General features: G+C 31.8%; 2 protein-coding genes across 4 annotated transcripts; one reads left to right on the top strand and one right to left on the bottom strand.

Annotated features, from left to right (window-relative positions):
* Positions 1–7,365: 7,365 nt before the first annotated feature.
* Positions 7,366–15,686, top strand: LOC119835059 (MICAL-like protein 1). 3 transcript variants are annotated; one of them, XM_038359672.1, is made up of 14 exons: positions 7,366–7,772; positions 7,862–8,046; positions 8,161–8,216; positions 8,347–8,692; positions 9,168–9,835; positions 9,988–10,115; positions 10,479–10,559; positions 11,507–11,702; positions 12,134–12,278; positions 12,479–12,655; positions 13,283–13,397; positions 13,682–13,781; positions 14,065–14,203; positions 14,497–15,686. In XM_038359672.1, exons 1-14 carry the CDS (start codon positions 7,621–7,623, stop codon positions 14,661–14,663), a joined length of 2,655 nt encoding a protein of 884 aa, XP_038215600.1. In that variant the 5' UTR covers positions 7,366–7,620; the 3' UTR covers positions 14,664–15,686. The 3 variants fall into 3 exon arrangements, with proteins under 3 accessions (XP_038215600.1, XP_038215602.1, XP_038215601.1); XM_038359674.1 differs by having other exon boundaries at positions 12,479–12,649; XM_038359673.1 differs by having other exon boundaries at positions 11,510–11,702.
* Positions 15,687–15,907: 221 nt separating this feature from the next.
* On the bottom strand, positions 15,908–17,830 carry LOC119835224 (nuclear cap-binding protein subunit 3-like). Its single transcript, XM_038359928.1, has 3 exons — positions 17,563–17,830; positions 17,204–17,495; positions 15,908–16,944 (listed from the first exon to the last, which is right to left on the bottom strand). Exons 1-3 carry the CDS (start codon positions 17,665–17,667, stop codon positions 15,974–15,976), a joined length of 1,368 nt encoding a protein of 455 aa, XP_038215856.1. The 5' UTR covers positions 17,668–17,830; the 3' UTR covers positions 15,908–15,973.
* Between the last annotated feature and the right edge of the window lie 926 nt (positions 17,831–18,756).

The following is an 18,756-nucleotide window of genomic DNA, read 5'->3' on the forward strand; positions in this document are numbered from 1 at the left end:
TCCTATGAGGGTTCAGGCCATAATCCACCACGCTGGCCAAGTGCGGGTTGGCAGATGTCACATGTCGTTGAACTTTTATTACCTCATATTGTCCGAGTTTCTACTCAAGCAATCTGTGGGTTAAGAAGATACACGTAGGGTATATATATATGTATATTTTTTGTTCACTATATAGGGTAAATGGATTTATGCAATTTTAAAAAATTCTATTAGAGACCGTATTTATTTGCAAAAGCTCAACTTTGGTTTCCATGTGTTAAATTGTTTTTTAATGTGTTTAATAAAAATTGATTTATGAAGTTGAAATGTGTAAATAAATGTATTTAATTAGTATAGATATTAACAGTAGAATCTGATTTTACTATTATTGTGTTAGTATCTCTCCATATTACTCGGGTACCTCCAGAAGGAAAGTACCCGGTCTTTTGGAAGGCATACGTAGTCCAAGACACAGAGGCCCTTAAGAAAATTTTATGTGTTTGTGGGACGGCAGCCGCAGCCTGCCCATGACTGCACTACATAAATATACAACCCTGGGCAGCCCGCGGCCGATGTAGGACTATTACAAAAAAATGCAACGGAACAAAATTGGGCTATGGAAAGAGGCGGGTAGATCGATAGAATGGTAGGTTGGGTCTATGGCGAACTATGGACCTTTTCAACTTAGAAAATAGAAAAATAGTGGCCAACAGTGGCATGCCAATTCGGTCGATGGGTTTCCAAGTAAGCTACAAGAACTGGCTACAAAGCGGCAACACTAGCTGAACGGCTAATGGTGTAGAGAGGTGCGACGCCGGTATCACCATCGAGGGCCCAAAGGCCAGGATTGGGTTTCCCCGTTATTACGCCATTAGATACTTCCACCCCCGAGCATATAACTCTTGCATCTCCACTCTGGATGGCCAATTAAGGCATGCCAGCGTTGGGGGATCTGAACCTCATCATTGTTCACTCCGAGACTGTCCAGAGTCGAGCACAGGGACCTCCTCGGGAGAACTAAGGGCCGCGAAGGTGCTTATCCCTATCACCTCACCACATGGCGTACTGCGGGTTTAAAATTATAATTATTAAAAAAGCGATCCAACAGGATCGAATAATCTTAGTCAAAAATGTGTCGCAAAACATGGCTGCTACATTGAAGTAAATATGGCACCTCAACTTCACTCGAAACACCTACTCTGCTCTGATTGGTCCATATTCAAATTACAGTTTAACATATTTTATATAAAAAATACCTTAGAGTTTAAAGAAATTAAAGTTAAAAATCATTAAATCAAGATCTTTGATAGTAATAAAACAACGTAAACAAATAGCATTCTAAGTAAAGCAAGAAAGCCTAAATCCTAAGACTTAAAGTATAATAAATGTTTTTAAATTGCTACAATTTCTTTAGTAAATTTAAATAAACATATATCACTTGTCTTGTTGCAGGTCTGAAAGCGTACCCAGCAATGTGATTTCTGTACCAGACAACTGCCCCCCGGGACAAGCACTTGTGAATGGAGTATGTCGTGATATTTGGAGAATCCTATATTACATGAAGTAAGCAACTAAAAATTAGTAAATCCTGTAAACTTTGATATGCATATTCTTAACTAACTTCGCTCTATCTCTTGTAAATATAAATAAAAACACAAAGGTGATTTACTGACTAATCATTCAAAGCACAACTCAAACTTTGGCTCGTACGGGCTGAAATTTCGCATACAGATAGCCACTACTATGCATCCGCTAAGAACGGATAATAACTGTTAACTAAACAAAAATACGTAAAAAAAAATATCCCAACCGGAGCCGAAACGAACAGCTGGTGAACTTTATTTCCTTGAATAAAATTAATTTAATTTAATTTCAGGACTGAAAGTGTACCTAGCAATGTGATTTCTGTACCAGACAACTGCCCTCCGGGACAAGAACTTGTGAATGGAGTATGTCGTGATATCTGGAGTTACATTAAGTAAGTAATACTACTATAGTATTATATTATCTGTGGTAATACGAAAAAGAAATCAATACTGTGAGCTTTGTCCTAAAATTATTTAAAGAACAATATCCTAGCCGGAGCCGAGTCGAGCATCTAGTGAACTCTATTTTCTTGAGTAAAATTAATTTAATTTAATTTCAGAACTGAAAGTCTACCTAGCAATGTGATTTCTGTACCAGACAACTGCCCTCCGGGACAAGAACTTGTAAATGGAGTATGCCGTGACATCTGGAGTTATATTAAGTAATACTACTATAATATTATATTATCTGTGGTAATACACAAAACAAGTCAATCCTGTAAGCTTTGTCCTAAAAATCCATTGTATAATACAATCTATAAAATAACTACTCATATATGATATTTACAATTAATTAAATTAAATACAAGCACGGATTTATTCATTTATGCATACAAAAACTGCCAATTCAATAAGCTTTAATAAGATAAGTAAATAAGGCTATCTATATTTTTTATACCTAGTTCTACGAAATCCTTAATAAAAAATAATCTTTGGTATTTTGTGCAATCAGTGTTATTGATTTAATTTTTATCAATGAAGAATAGGCTATACCGAAATCTGTATATTGATTAGAACTCATATGCGTATTAAGATTATTAAAATTAAAATCGCTTGTGTAAATTCGCCGTTCTTACTGTGGCAGAACATCAGTACCAGTACAGTAGTATAATAAACTTGTAATTTATACTATCCAAATGCATGCTGGGTAGATAATTTTTAAACGAATAAGAAGTTTATTTGTGTGAAGTGCGATGTGTCCTTTTTTTACTTTATTTAAAAAATATCATATTAAATACTCATGTTGATATTTATCTGCATTTTGTAATATGTACAATATACCACTGAACGACTTCTAGGTAAAAGATAATTACATAGGTTCTATAGTTTGGGTTCGTTAGACATAGTTTAAATAGCATTAATGTTTATATAAATGCATGTTGCCATGGGGCAACCCGGTGCCGTATTGTTTAAACAATTGCAAGGAATTGTTATTTTTCAACCGATTAAAAAAAATTAAGAATTTTTTAAATCGGTCCAGTGGTTTTTGCGTGAAAACATTACAAACATTAAAAATACAAAAGTTTTCTTTCAACATACATTGTTAATAATATAAGCGATATCTACAAATAATAACATCCATACTTTATTATTAGATGATTATTTTTACGATCATAGCGCTGAAAGTATACTTGTATGTCAGAGAATCAGTATTCTTATCGACATCGTCGAAATTTCTGAAATTTATTTATGTCAAAAATTTATTAGTAGATATATATTATGCCAACCTATAGGTTCCTAAAAGTGTGTTGCAGTCAAATGCCTGGCTATCTAAGTCAAAATTTTAACAGCAATTAGGTAGCTAAACTAATGCAAAAATGCAAAATTGCATACGAAGAGAAATCTCAAATCTTTTGTATGTGGTAATCGAGCATACTTCGGCAGGAACTGGGCCAAATCGCATCGGGGAAGTACCACACCCCCACAGAAGACCGGCGTGAAATAGCATTCTGCTGTGATTCGTTCGTGGGTGAGTGGGGGAGCCGGAGGCCTATATCCTTTTCCTTACCCTTACCAATCCTTTCCTTTAATACTCTCATCAATCCTTTCTTAATTTATTTCCAATTTGAAGCCGGCAATCTTTTTTTGTTACGCTTGTCTAAATGCTCATGGGCGGTGGTAGCCGTTTCTATCGGCCGACCATGCCGACGGTGAAAACGGAACGGAAAAAAATCTAACTAATAAAAGTCTCTAAAATTCATTAAATTGCTGTTGAAAATTGCATGTTTAATCCGAGTGTCTTAAGATAGGTAGATAGACACCTAATGAGAATTTATTTTTTGTGCTAAATTTCAGGCAAACCCAAGGTCGCGAAATTGATGAAATTAACTTGTCAGAAATAAACTTTGAAGTGGATAATAAAAACATAATCAGCGTCCCATCGCAATGTCCTTCTGGATACCGACCGGACGCTAATGGAATATGCCGCCCAATCCTAGGATGAACCACAATTATTTACATATATATAATTTGCTCACGTTACAGAATTAATTCATTAAATTTATCTAATCAAAAAAAAATAATATATAATATTTTGTAAATATGAGGGCTATAAATGATAAGTCTGCGATTTATAAATAAAAAGTATTTGTTTCGGTAAACAAAGTGTTTTATTTTCTCATCGCTTATTTTGTATGTTATAAATATTGTAATTCAATAACCTATACATACAATAATTAAGAATTTAAGCTATAATAATATGACAATATGTTGACCAACCATATAAACATTTATAAACTTACCCTCACTGGACTCTATACTACTTGTACTGATTATTCTGTGTCTATACGTATAGTATTCTTGTGGCATATAATATTACATATCATCTAGGAAATATTAAAATATTAATATCAAAATATCATCTAAGAAAATATTTCGTCTTTGATTGTCTTTATTATATTTTATTCTTCAATTAAAGCTAATAATAATAAATCAAGTATTATTATTTTTAATTTAGATTAGATTAGATAGTTTAGAATTTAAATCATATAAAGCAATTCAATGCTATAAAACTAAAAATTAAAACTAACATAGTTATATAAGAAGCTGTTACTAACAAGTGGACCCATGAGAAATTTTGAAAGAATAGAAAAAAATTGATCACGAGGCGGGATTCGAACCCGCGTCTTTTTGCCAAACCGTAGCAACGTCTAGACTCAAAATAATTACATAAATTTTAAGTTGGTGCCAACCAAGCCATGTAATAGAGATATAAGTTCAGCTTCGATATCAGTCGACATGTTTTCCAATTGAAAATCTACAATAATGAGTCACGGGATTTTCCTGATGGGGATATTACACTATCATTTATCTTTGATCATAGATCAAGAGCCAATGTTATTGGATAATGTAATATAGAGATATGATAATGATTTTTCATTAAAGTAACATAATATTATGATCACTTATAAATGATAGTGTATTATTTTCCCTAGGGAAGATTTGTGATAACGTTAAAATATTAGGATATAGGTGTTAGGATCATTCCAAACAATGCTCATTTCAAGAATTAATTGGTTTTGATAAAATTTCTATTGTTTCTTAATTTTATCAGAATTCTCTATCTCATAAGTATTTTACTGCTTTGATAATACATCACAATATTAGTTGTTAATATAAATACAATTTCATAATTACGCCAGTAAATAAACAAGCATTTATCAAAGTGTCATGTGTTGTTATGTACAACTACCTTAAGAACTGATTACAAGGATAATTTTACCTACTTTACAATATTGAAATTAACCGTGACAATCCTATCCTACTACATACATAATATTATAAACTTTATCCTACTATAATATTATAAATGCGAAAGCTTGTAAGGATGTGTGTGTGTTTGTTGCTCTTTCACACAAAAACTACTGAACCGGCTGCAATGAAATTTGGTACGTAGGTAGCTGGACAACTGGAATAACATATAGGCAACTTTTCATCCCGATATTCCTACGGGATACGGACTTACGCGGGTGAAACCGCGGGGCACAGCTAGTAATATTATAAATGCGAAAGTTTGTAAGAATGTGTGTGTGTTTGTTGCTCTTTCACGCAAAAACTACTGAACCGATTGCAATGAAATTTGGTACGAAGGTAGCTGGACAACTGGAATAACATATAGGCAACTTTTTATCCCGATATTCCTACGGGATACGGACTTATGCGGGTGAAACCGCGAGACACAGCTGGTATATCTATAAATGTAAAGAAAGCCTTAATTGATTATAATAAATGATTAATTAGTAACATTAATTTGATAGAGAAAAAAAGGGGCAAGCTGTGTTACTTAATACGAAAATTTTAAACAATTTGTCAAAACTTATTTCATATCAGGTATATTTAAAACGCGATAGTTTGTTTACTTGTTTGTTTAACTTTCACGTCACAACGAAACGATTTTAAGATATAATTTTTGAGGCTGGACATAATTAGGAGGCTAGAGAGTAACATAGGCTACATTTTACGATGGTGTAACATCGCATTCTTATGAAATTTTCTTTGATTATTTGGAGATTACAATAGGCATATAGCATCATAACTCTAATTATTCATTAAAATTGATAACTTTACTAAGGATAAATTGATTAAAGAGCGACTGTCCCACCTTGCAGTGCCCAAAATACACCCATGCACATGACATCAAACATTTAAGTTTTTATCTTTAAAAAAATCCCCATCCGCTTGGTAGTTTTAAAGATATAGCATACATAAGGATAGAAAAAGCGGCTTTGTTTATACTATGTAGTGAAAATGTAAAGTAATTTGTCATAAAAGGCTTTGTGGGATAAGAATGGACTTTAGCTTTATCTTAAATCTATCCCAAGAGATTGATTAATAGATTGATCTTATTCATTCATATCATTTTACATTCACTGCAGTATTATTTTTTTTGCACAGAATGTTGGCGTTAAATAATAGCATGCGAATGCTACGTTTCGTACAGTGAGTCACCCACTCAATCAGAGGCTCATGTCCTTGTCCATTCCCAGCAATGTGGTGGTTGCATGCCATCAAGCGACTCACTAGCACGTTTGACAAAAGTAACACAAAAAACTAACATAATCATGCCGTTTAACCATTAGGGTCTACATATTAATATTAAAAAAAAATCAAAGATGTTTTATCACATTTATTTAGCGACTAGATTTTTTTTAAAAGACCTCTTGAAAAAAAGACGGCAATGTCAGGAAATCCTGGCGCTGTATAAGATTTATAAAGATGATGACCTTTAGGAAGAGATTATATTAGGAGTTTCACGAATTATTTCCATCTAGCTAATTCAGTATGTATACTATTCAGAAACTAGCAAATAATGGGCTAGCTTTAAAAAGTTGCTCAGTTTCCTTTATATTTTAATAATGTTCGTCTCCAGTTTACTTGAGCTCTTTAACGAGAGCATTAGAAAATAAATACCGCTCAGGCTGGAGTACGGCTCTCTGCCACTTCTCTCACCGGTGCGGATGCGGATGCGGTACTTTTCGCAATGCGAAACTTGTGCCAAAGTGTGCCTGTTTCCCATGATCAAAAATAGCGATATCTAAGCGTAATCTAAGTCAAAATCTTTATTACTTTTTAATATTAGCAATATGAGCACGTGTGATAACGTAGACAAAGAATAGTATTCTTTGATATATGAAAGTACACTGTGGAGTGTGTTTCTCTGTTTATATGTGGAAGACCCGTATTATTATACTACTCTTTGATGTGGATGCATGGTAGGTAATGTAGCCAGTAAATTATTTATCTTCATTGATTTGTCATTTTGAGGTCATTTTTGCTATTTGACATTTAAAATGTTGACAGTTTGACACATCACACAACTAGAAGCACTTTCAATTGATAGAACACGATCTTATTTTTGAAATTTTAATGATATTGAATTGGTTTATGAAAATATGAATCTATAATATACAATTATAAACATATTCCAAAATAATAATTCATGTCAATTACCAACGATGAATAACTTACACGTTATTAATATTTTATGACTCGCCGCTGGTTTTAATAATATGTTTCTCGTGACCTAATCAGTGTTATAAACAAAACATTTTATACCATGTCGGAAGTAAAAGGAACAAAGGCGCTCGAGTTATGGTGCAAACGACTGGTGAGAGACTGTCCTGATGTTCAGATAGATAATATGACAACATCCTGGAGAAATGGAATGGCGTTTTGTGCACTTGTGCATCACTTTAGGCCCGATTTAATGTACGTATATTGATTATTTTACAATTGAATTCTTATTCTAAACTTTTTAAAAGTTGTTCTTATATACGAAATGATCATAAACTTTTCAGAGATCTGTCAAAATTAGATCCTGAGAACATTTATGAAAACAACCGTTTGGCATATAGTATTGCAGAAAAACATTTAGGCATTCCAGCACTATTAGATCCTGAGGATATGGTAGAAAATGATGTGCCAGATAGACTATCAATACTAACATATTTGTCTCAGTTCTATCAGCGTCTTGGACACACAGGTGAATGAAGAAATAATTACAAATTTGACATAAACTTATTGAAGTAATGCTTGGTAAATATATGCCTTCATGTATTTCTCACATGTAATGTTAACACATTCATTTGCTTTACAGTTAATACAAAGGTTTCAGAGAGTGAGTCGAAATCATCGCCATCTTCACAATCAACAGTTAGTATTACTAATTTACATATGCATAAAAATGTATCTTACAGTATGTGCCTGCTTATGTAGCACTTGTGTTGTCATATTTAATTTTATTCTTTGAACTTCTTTCTACTCTTTTTATTCAATCTTGTAGACACCAATCAAGTTTGGAAAAGTGGCTCTGGACAAGTGTGCCGCTTGTGGACTTCCTGTATACCTAGCACAAAGACTTATGGTCTCACAGAAACTGTACCATAGACAATGTTTCCGATGCTCCAAATGTTCTGGACATTTGAATCCTAAAAACTTTCATATTATTAAAGAAAATGAATTTTCTTGTGATACTTGTAAAAATGAAAAGAATATATCCAAATATCTTAACAATAATGATCAAATGGGAATGCTGGCATTCAATAATGATACATGTAGCACAAACCAAGAAACCTTAAAGGATGACTTAAAGGTTACAAGGGATAAAACAAGACCCCAGTCAATATTAGGTGAGGTTTTCGTAATTTTTCTCTTTCTTTTCCCTGCATGTGTGTGTGTGTGTGTGTTGTTAACATAATTATTGCAACAGATGAAGATTATAGCTTATGATTAGAAAATTACAACTAATTGAATGTTGCATGTGCATAATATACTTATGTTACAATTCTTTGTTGCATCAATTATTCCATTTCTGATAAAAACAGGTATCACTTTTCAAATAAAACAGTGACTTTCAATAAGTCACAATGTGGTTAATCTAAATAAATATTTCGGTAAAAGAAATTTTAGCAGAATGTAGTTTTTAAATGTGAGTATAACATAAAATAGTATTATACAATCAAGTTATAAGTTACATAAAATATAAATTTGAACATATTCTAATAAAAATAACATACATTATTGGAAAAAATTTGTACCTGAACTGAATATGTATTATTTAATCTGTTGTTTATTATTTCAATAAAGATTAACATATTGTTTCAGAAAAAATAAATATGTTTGAAAACATAGATAAAGATATCAGTATTGAAAATAAATTAGGAAATATTAGTTTAAAAGATAATTTGATTAGTAATAAATATAAGGATAGTGCTAATAACATTAGCAGTTCTAGCACTAAAACAGAAGATTGTGGTGATATGGAAAGTACTCATAGTGTAACAGATGGAAATGATGATGAACTATTGGAAAAAGAAAACAAAATATTGTACAGATCAACTCCAGAAAAAGTATATAAAAGTAATATTGATAAACTAAATTTTTTACAAACGCAACTAACTGAACAACAAAATTTGGAATCCCAAGCAAAAGAAGCAGAAGTAAATAAGCCAGATATTGAAGATGATTTAACAGAAAGTGTTCCAAAGAATGACATTTCCTTAAATGATTTAAAAAGTAATATAACTGATGATAGTAGGTTAGCTCAAAGCACAAATAAAAAATTAGACACAGAATTAATAGATCATAACTCACATTCGGATTTGGATATATCTATTCAAAAGGAGACAGAGGTAAAAATAAATGTCCCTCCAAGAAGAAAAAAAAATAGTGCATTGAATAAAAAAGTTGAACATGACAATAATGAAAAACTAAAGAAAAGCGATAAAGATTACCCTGACTATTTAAATCCCTTCTCTGATGAAGAGGACGAGGTAAGTAATTGTAGTAATTAAGACTATTAGTATTACGTTTCCCTAGTATTTGACATATTTTGCATTTAATATATTATTGGTATGCACTATATTTATATTAAAATATGTATGTATGTTACTAAAGATGATATATTTAATTGTGTATTTTGCAGCCTGAGCTTCAGCAAACTCAAAGGAGAGTGAGTACCAACCCATTTGGAAGCAGCGATGATGAAGATGATGCAGTGCCTCCTATAAGTTCTCCCCCAAAAATTCCGGATGTACAATCATCAACACCTATGTAAATATTAATTATGTTCTTTATGTTCTCAAAATATATACTTACACTAGCTGACCCGGCAAACACTGTTCTGCCTTACTATTATCATTTAGGGGGATGAAAAATAGACGTTGGCCGATTCTCATAGATACCGGATAAGCACAAAAAAATTTCATCAAAATCGGTCAAGCCGTTTCGGAGGAGTATGGCAACGAAAACTGTGACTCGAGAATTTTATATATTAGATATTCCTTTTTAAGTGTAAATCTTAAGCATTTCCAATCACAAGACAATTACACAAACATGGGATAAAGATAATATCTTTTCTTTTTTCTTACAAATTGTATTTTTATGGCAAATATCTAAATTAAATCATTGTTACAGCAAACGGCACATAACAGCGTATAACCCGTTTTGGTCTGATGGCGAAGAACCTTCTACAGATGAAGAGTATGACAGTATGAGGTCAGTAAAATAGATAAATAAATAAATCACTTATTTCTTTTGGTAACATACATGGCTTTTGGTGCGAAATGTGATAGTGGTGTCTATGGTAGGTGTATGACAGTCTCATAAGCCAGTTATTATTAACTGTTAAAGTTACATTGCTTAAAAAACTGATAATAACTAATCAAAATTCGATATGGAAATTTAATTAGTCAACAGAGATTGATTTTATTTTTAGTATAGATGTTAAGCCAAGAATTATATATTATAGAGCCACGAAATAGAAAGAAACTGTAACCTAAAGATGATTTTCTTGTAATAGCCAGTATATTATTGCAATGGTGAGAAAAAAAGACGAACTGTGCTGTCTAAAGCGGTTGTGAGTAAAAATAATTGCCAAACTATTAATATCTGAAATGATTTTCATATTGTTGAATAAAAACATTATTATAACAGTAAAAAATATTGAAAAAAATTATTTAGTTTCAAAATTATTACTTATAAGACACTGCCAGAAATTTTTAAATAACTGTGTTATTGTAATTAATCTATAGCATTACCATAGACTTGCACATGCTTATAAGTTATTTTAATTATAATAATGTGTATGCATTATTTACGTAATTAACATTATTAATATTTTCTTAATTTCTATAATGTTTACGCTCAGTTCCATGGTGGTTGTAAAAATACTGAGGCTACCACCTATCAGTGCAACAAGTTTAATCCAAATTGATGTAGCCGTTTTTGCGTAATAAAAATTGAATCTAAGGTATCCTGTAGTATTCATTGGTAAATGACAAGTTTGAAAAATATTTTGCAAGACTTTTCAAAAGGTGAAAAAGGAACATACATTACATATAATAATTCAGTAATAACTACAACTTTTTTTGAAGTTACACAGACACTCATTTAACTATTTGTCATGGGAATTATATGTTTGTATGTATTTCTGCTGTTTTCAGTAGCATGCACAAATCTCCAATCACGGCCAGTACTCCGAACCTACCGTCGAGCACGCCTCGCCGCAGGAAGCCAAAGGCGCCTCCTCCGCCCGTTATCAGTATAAGTGAACACCACGACATGCCTGCCACGTCTATGGACGATGTGGCCAGTCTATCCTCTATGAGTTCACATACGTCCACTGCACATTCCGACCAGGTATATCAATGACTTATCAAAATGATAGGCAGGTTAAACACCAACAATGTTGTATATAATAGGGACATCGGCTGTTTACAAGACGCGCAGTTAATACTCTCTTTCATTCTAATGAATCAAATAATACATATTTTTTATGTATTTTGCAATAGAAAGAAAAAGCAGAATTTTATGAGAGACATGGATTTTGTTATATTGCTTGTTAAGAAATTATTTATAATTTCAGTCTGTTTACTCAATACTGTTTAATTGGAAAATGTAAAACTAAGAAGCATACTATAATTACATATTATGACCAATACTCAACTTACTGTAATATCTACACTACTTTTTTATTCATAGCATATACATGACCTATTTCCAAACAATATATATATATATAGAATAAAGGATTCACTATGTATCTCATTTCTTTTTCTTTTTTGTTGCAGAAATCGTTTGGCAAATTAACTCCAAATTCAAGGAAAAAGCGTCCCGCTCCCTCACCACTCGACAGCCTATCAAATGTGTCCGGCTGTGGGGGCTCGCTCGAGCGAGGCGTAGATACTTCGACCACACGCAGCAATCTATCTGATGGTATGATTTTAAAAGAAATAATTCAATCAAGTTTCAAAACAATATTTATACTAGAATTAATGATGTTTATAGATAAGAATTTACAAATGAATTTAATTCAATTAATAATAACTAATGTTATTTATATTTCATGAAATTGTTATAATCCAAATTGCAGGTACTTTCACATTAATATTTATTGATTAAATTTGTTTTCTAAGGTGGTCGTAAAACGAAAGGACCAGCACCAGGCTTACCCTTACCTGAACGACGTGAAGTTAAAATGCAAATGTCACCGGAGGAACTTCAAGTTCAACTAGATTTACTTGAGACGCAACAGCTTGGACTAGAGAGGCAGGGTGTCCTCATCGAGCAGATGATACGCGACAAGTGTGAGGGTAAATTAAATGACTGCACATTTATTCACAGTATTTTAAGAAACTTTCCAGCACATGCACATCAGTTTGAATATTACCTTAGGTCTATAGGTCTGTAAACGGTGGTGGCTAAATAGGCGATTTCTTCTGTATATAATGCAAATAGTAATAACGTTGTGTATTAATTACCACTCCCTTTGAAATTTTTTTTTTTGCGTTTAATTTCGAAACAAGAATTACTGTTATAAAATTAAACACGGAAAATATGATCTTTATACAGTTGAATTGGTTTAGAATCAATTCGTTAATACGTTTAGTCACGAGTATCCCAAATTTATATTACTATACAAACTGTACTAATCATAAACATGGCGTTAGATTACAAACGACTAATACACTCAAACAATAATAATAAGTCCAGATACCTGCCAAAATGCAACGGTCCGTCAATCGAATGATTTCTTTAAAGTTCTCAATAAATTCCTATACAACCATTTCTTCATATTTAACTTCAAAAGTAAAGCACCAATCGAGTGATTGCAAAGATTTATTTAGAATCAAAATATTTATTTAATTCTTTTTTGTGTGTATGATTTCTATTTGCTTAAATATATTATATTTTTTATTGTTGAGGTTCCATTGTTATAGGTGATGAAGCGTCAATGGCGCCCCAGGAAGAGATAGAGGACTTAGTTATTCAACTATGTGAACTAGTCAATGAAAAGAATGATTTGTTTAGAAAACAAACTGAACTAATGTATATGTAAGTTTATCTAAAATACTGCATACAGCTATATTCCGAATACAACTTAATGTACTTTTATCAAGTGCATACTTCTAAAATTTAATGATTATGAGCAACTTTTTCTATTCTTAATTTTTTTTCAAATATTTATACAATGCTATGTGAGACTACAAATTACAATCATGTACTAGTTGTTATTTTTTTACTATTATATACTCACCATAAATTTTCTATTAAATTATATAAATATCATATTTTTACTAAGTACCTAGCTTACGTATTTACAAAATAATTATTTTCAGTCGGAGACAACAGCGTCTGGAACAGGAGCAGGCAGATATTGAACATGAAATTAGAGTCATTCAATCTCGTCCTGCAGTTAATCGTATTGACGCTGACAAAGTAAGTAAATTTTCATTTCAATTTTAGCTAAATGATGAAAATAAATGGATAAGGCATTTTTAACAATAAATACGATGAAAAGATAAAGTTAGTCAATTGTTGCTTACAGAGTGGAGCACAATATTTGTTTACCATTCATATATAAAAAAAATAATAAAAACCCCCAAATAAATTATGGAATCTGTCAATACAACAAGGTCTATAGTTTAAACGATTTTAAGTAGGTCATAAATAGTAGTTGGAGAGAAAACTATTTGTATCTACAAAATATTGTAATTTTTAGGCTCGTGAGGAGCAACTGGTATGCCGTTTGGTAGAAATTGTTCGCATGAGGGATGAATTGGTACAACAAATTGATGCGGAGAGAAGACGTGAGCGGCAAGAAGACCTGGCAATCGCTGCCTCCATCGCCAGTAAGAGAGGTATATAAATCAAATTATTATATTGCTTTATGAATTCGTAAATATTTTATGGCTAATTGAGCATATCATGGATTGAACATGTAAATCAAATCAAAACTTTTTAACTAAAATTAAGATGTAGAAATTATTAAAATTCTATTGTTTCAATGTATAATTGAAATTTCATATGTAGTGTAGCCTCTTAAATAATCCATTATGATTGCTTTTGTTTAATTCTGATCTCTATTTGTTTAATGTTCAACATCTTAATTGCATAGAAAAGACTTTAATAAAAAGATATTGTTATATTTCAGCTCAGAGAAATAGCGACTCTAACAGCTCATCTATTAAATCGACCGAGGTTGTTACACCCGTGAAGAAAAATAAAGTCAAGGATAAAGTTAAAAAGCAATTAAAAAAGGCTAAACATACCCTAATCGCTAAGAAAAAAGATGAAGAAAAAAAAGACAAAATGACATGAGATATTTTTGAATTTGTATCGCATTTTAATTTACTTTTGTGATTATTCAAAAGTCAAGACGTACTTAATCACATAGACTGAAGATTTAACATTCCAATGTTTTGTACTGTAATGAATTGTATTTTAAATATGTACCGTGTATAATCAACAAACCAAAACACATATCTTAGAAATTACAAACATCATTAGTTAACACTAGCTGCGCCCCGCGGCTTCACTCGCGTAAGTCCGTATCCCGTTGGAATATCGGGATAAAAAGTTGTGTATGTAATTCCAGTTGTTCAACTGTCTACGTACCAAATTTCATTGCAACCGGTTCAGTAGTTTTTGCGTGAAAGAGCAACAAACGCACACACATACTTACAAACTTTCGCATTTATAGTAAGTAGGATGTTAACTTTATCTCATGTCACGTTCACTAGAGTTGATATACTTTAGAATCTCCAAATTGTAATACAGATCAAAGTATAGCGTATATTTTATTTGGAAATAAGACATCCTATTATAACAGGGTAGAGATTGCAATTCGTATTAAAATCATTTTCAATTCAAATAAGTTGAAGAAATATGCAAAACTACGCAAAGATTTTATACTCTTATATATTTTTTAATTATAAGAGAATTTCTTCTTTTTTAATTTCTAAGCTGTTTATCTCATTCTATCTATTATAATTATTAAAACTAATATAAAATTAATACTACACATACCTGAATTTTAAACATAATGCAAGGTTTATATTATTTACTAACAAATAACAAGTATTAACATTATAGGTATGAAATAATGTGATGAAAGGTTTGTCTAAGGGCTTTCAAAAAAACCTCCCAAAAACTACATATAAACAAGGTAATACTCACAATACACTACACCTTATTTTCTTTCAGAGGAATGCATGAATTTATAACATTTAAAAAATGATATTATTAAAAGCTAACTACTTAACATAAGCGCACATAAAATTAAATATTATATAAAAAGCACAAAAACAAATATTTATAAAATAAAAGGTTATTTTACTTATATATTTGTTCTTATTTTAAATTTGTTTTAAAATTGGTAAAATGCCTTATTTTATCCACTTCACTAAAAACCCTTTCAAATATTTATGTGAAACTGAGATGTATAATAATTCTATTAGGAGTATTCAGATTAATATTTGGGAACAGCAAATATTGCTTGATTAATGAAATTTGTATTGAGTTTCAGTTCGGCTCAAAATTTAGATAGTGTTAACTAAAAATTGTTTATAATTTGTTAATATATATTTGAAAAAATAAACAAGAAGTCATTAATAAAAAAATATATTTTATTAATTATTGTCTATTTCAATTCTTAAATTTGATTTAGATTTACCGAGTCGTTCTCTCAGGTCGTCAGTTTTTTTATGCTTTCTTGTCTTTAAAATTTGTCGTAAATCTGTTTTGTCATTTGACAATACAGGGTTTGCCTCCAACCTTGACCAGACACTTGAAGTCTTTTTATTTTGATCATTTACTTTTTGTACTCTACTCATTGTATTGTAATCAGAATCATCTGAACAGCTACCACTGAAAGACCTGTCGTCTTGTGGTACAACTTTAACACCAAGACGAGATTGTATATTTTTTGAAGAATGTACACTTTCATGTTTCTTGAACTTCTCTGATATTAATTTTGATGAGGATCGATTTGGCATGGGGGTATTTTGAGAATTTATAACTTCAATTGATAATGGAGCATAATCATCTTTATCACTTAAACTATTTGATTCAACATTACGACTTTTTCTTTTACTTTCTTCATCATCAGCCCTCATTCGCATTCTGGGAACTTTTGATTTCTTATTCCATTCAGAATCAGAGTCACTTGATTCTTCCACATGTTGAATGTTCTGAGTCCTTTTACCTAAGCGCATTGCAAGGTTTTTATTTCTTGGTTTAATAAATTTCCGAGGCTGAAGTTCCACTTCTTCATTGTCAGACGTGCCATGAAATACTGGCAATTTACGTTGAAATATTTCTTGGTGATCATAAACTCCCCAAGATTTACAAAGATCACCCCAAGGATTCTTTTCATTAGAATCTACAGCTTTAGATTCCCTTATTTTTTTCCCCATTTTTTTATCGCCATTTGTTGCAAATCTCATCAAAATAACATCTTTCTTAGGATGTGGCATGCCTTCCCGCCAGTGATATGATGACCTCTCTGATAATACATTATTCAAATCATAATCAGTTATTTCACGTGAATGAACAAGTAAAGCTAATGCTGCTGCTATATGGTCCTGACACACTACATTACCTGTAAACCAATTACAATTGATATTTATATTTTTTTTCATTGTTAATTAATAATAAAAAAAAAATGTAAATTACACACACTAAAAATAATATCTGAATTCTTGACAACAACCAGTTATGCAACTAATTATTAATTTGTTACTTTTACTCTAACACCATTATTACAGAAACAGTATTAAGTCTGACCACCTGGTTGAAATGTACTTTTACATGTAAAATTAAGTTTATAAATGAAATGTATTAGTAATTTGTCAACATACATGATGTTTCATCAATCCACTCCAATGAAACTGGTTTATAATCTTCCAAATACTCAAACACATCTTTTGTTGTTAATCCATCAATACCAGTAAGGTGCAATGCATCCAGTCTAAAATGTCTTTCATTTCCTTCAATACCTATATTAGCATAGAGATCATCAATTTGCTTTTGGGTAACGACCCGATTGCCACTTAAATTCAATCCAAAGCGCTGAGCCCTTTCCTCTAGTTTTAATGCGTCGACTTTATTCAAACATTTAACAATAGGTCCTGTTTTATCTGCCTTATAAAGCTGAAAAATAACCAAAATAAGACTCAAGCAGTAAATAACAAGAATACTTATTCCTCATAAATCTCACCAAAGTGCTTCCATCGATAGGAAGAGTTTTTATATCTTCTTTCGCTACATCTACGTCCATTTCATTTTCATCACTCATTTCCCCATCTTCTCTGTCATTATCCATTTTAACTTTGGTATAATAATTCGATTACCAGAAATAGAATAAAAATTTAATTCATTAGATAAATCTCTATTCATACGATTAATATAAAAAAATATTTACAACATTTGTAAACTTAAACATGGTCGTGATTGTAAATCGTAATCGTGTAATGACAGCTAATCTTCACAGATCACAAATGACAAAATAGTATAACTGTATAAATAAAAGTTCTATGATCTATGGAATTCTTTAAAGTCTCTTCTCTTTGTATTTTATATAGAGTGTACTATGGGGAGTGCTCTGAGGAATTGTTCAACATTTTACCAGCCGCACAGTTCCAACATCGGACCGTCCGCCGTAAAAACCAATTTTTTCCGCGTACGGTGAAGCTTTGGAACGATTTACCAGCTACGGTGTTCCCGAACAATTACGACATTGGGGCCTTCAAGAAAAGAGCGTATATGTCCCTGAAAGGCCATATACGCTCTGGCTCTGGTAACCACTTAACATCAGGTGGCCCACCTGCTCCTTTGCTTGCTCTGCCATAAAAAAAAAATAAAAAAAATTATCCCATGGAAAAACGGACTCGGACACTGTTACCACATGACAAAGGTAGTTAAGTACTCGCAAGCCACATTCTCGTCAAAATTTTTAAAACAGCAGTAACGATTTTCTATAAAAAATGAATTTCCAATTTATTATTTTTTTATGTTTGGTTAATCCTATCCTACTTATATTATAAATGCGAAAGTTTGTAAGGATGTGTGTGTGTTTGTTGCTCTTTCACACGAAAACTACTGAACCGGTTGCAATGAAATTTGGTACGTATATAGCTGAACAACTGGAATAACATATAGGAAACTTTTTATCCCGATATTCCCACGGGATACGGGGATACGCGGGTGAAACCGCGGAATGCAACTAGTATTATAATAATAGGAGGCCCGCAGCACAGATTAAATAGCGGAGAGAGATGTGGAAGGAATAGCTTCGCAAGGGTACTTTGCCTCATTTCTGATTTATGTGCAGGCAAAATTAAAAAAAGACAGGTATTCTTTTTTAATTTTGCTTAACCTAAACAATGTAGAAAGAAGTGCTGTAGGAGGCCCA

This window comes from Zerene cesonia, chromosome 20 (assembly GCF_012273895.1).
Source record: "Zerene cesonia ecotype Mississippi chromosome 20, Zerene_cesonia_1.1, whole genome shotgun sequence".
NCBI classification, from domain to species: Eukaryota; Metazoa; Arthropoda; class Insecta; order Lepidoptera; family Pieridae; genus Zerene; species Zerene cesonia.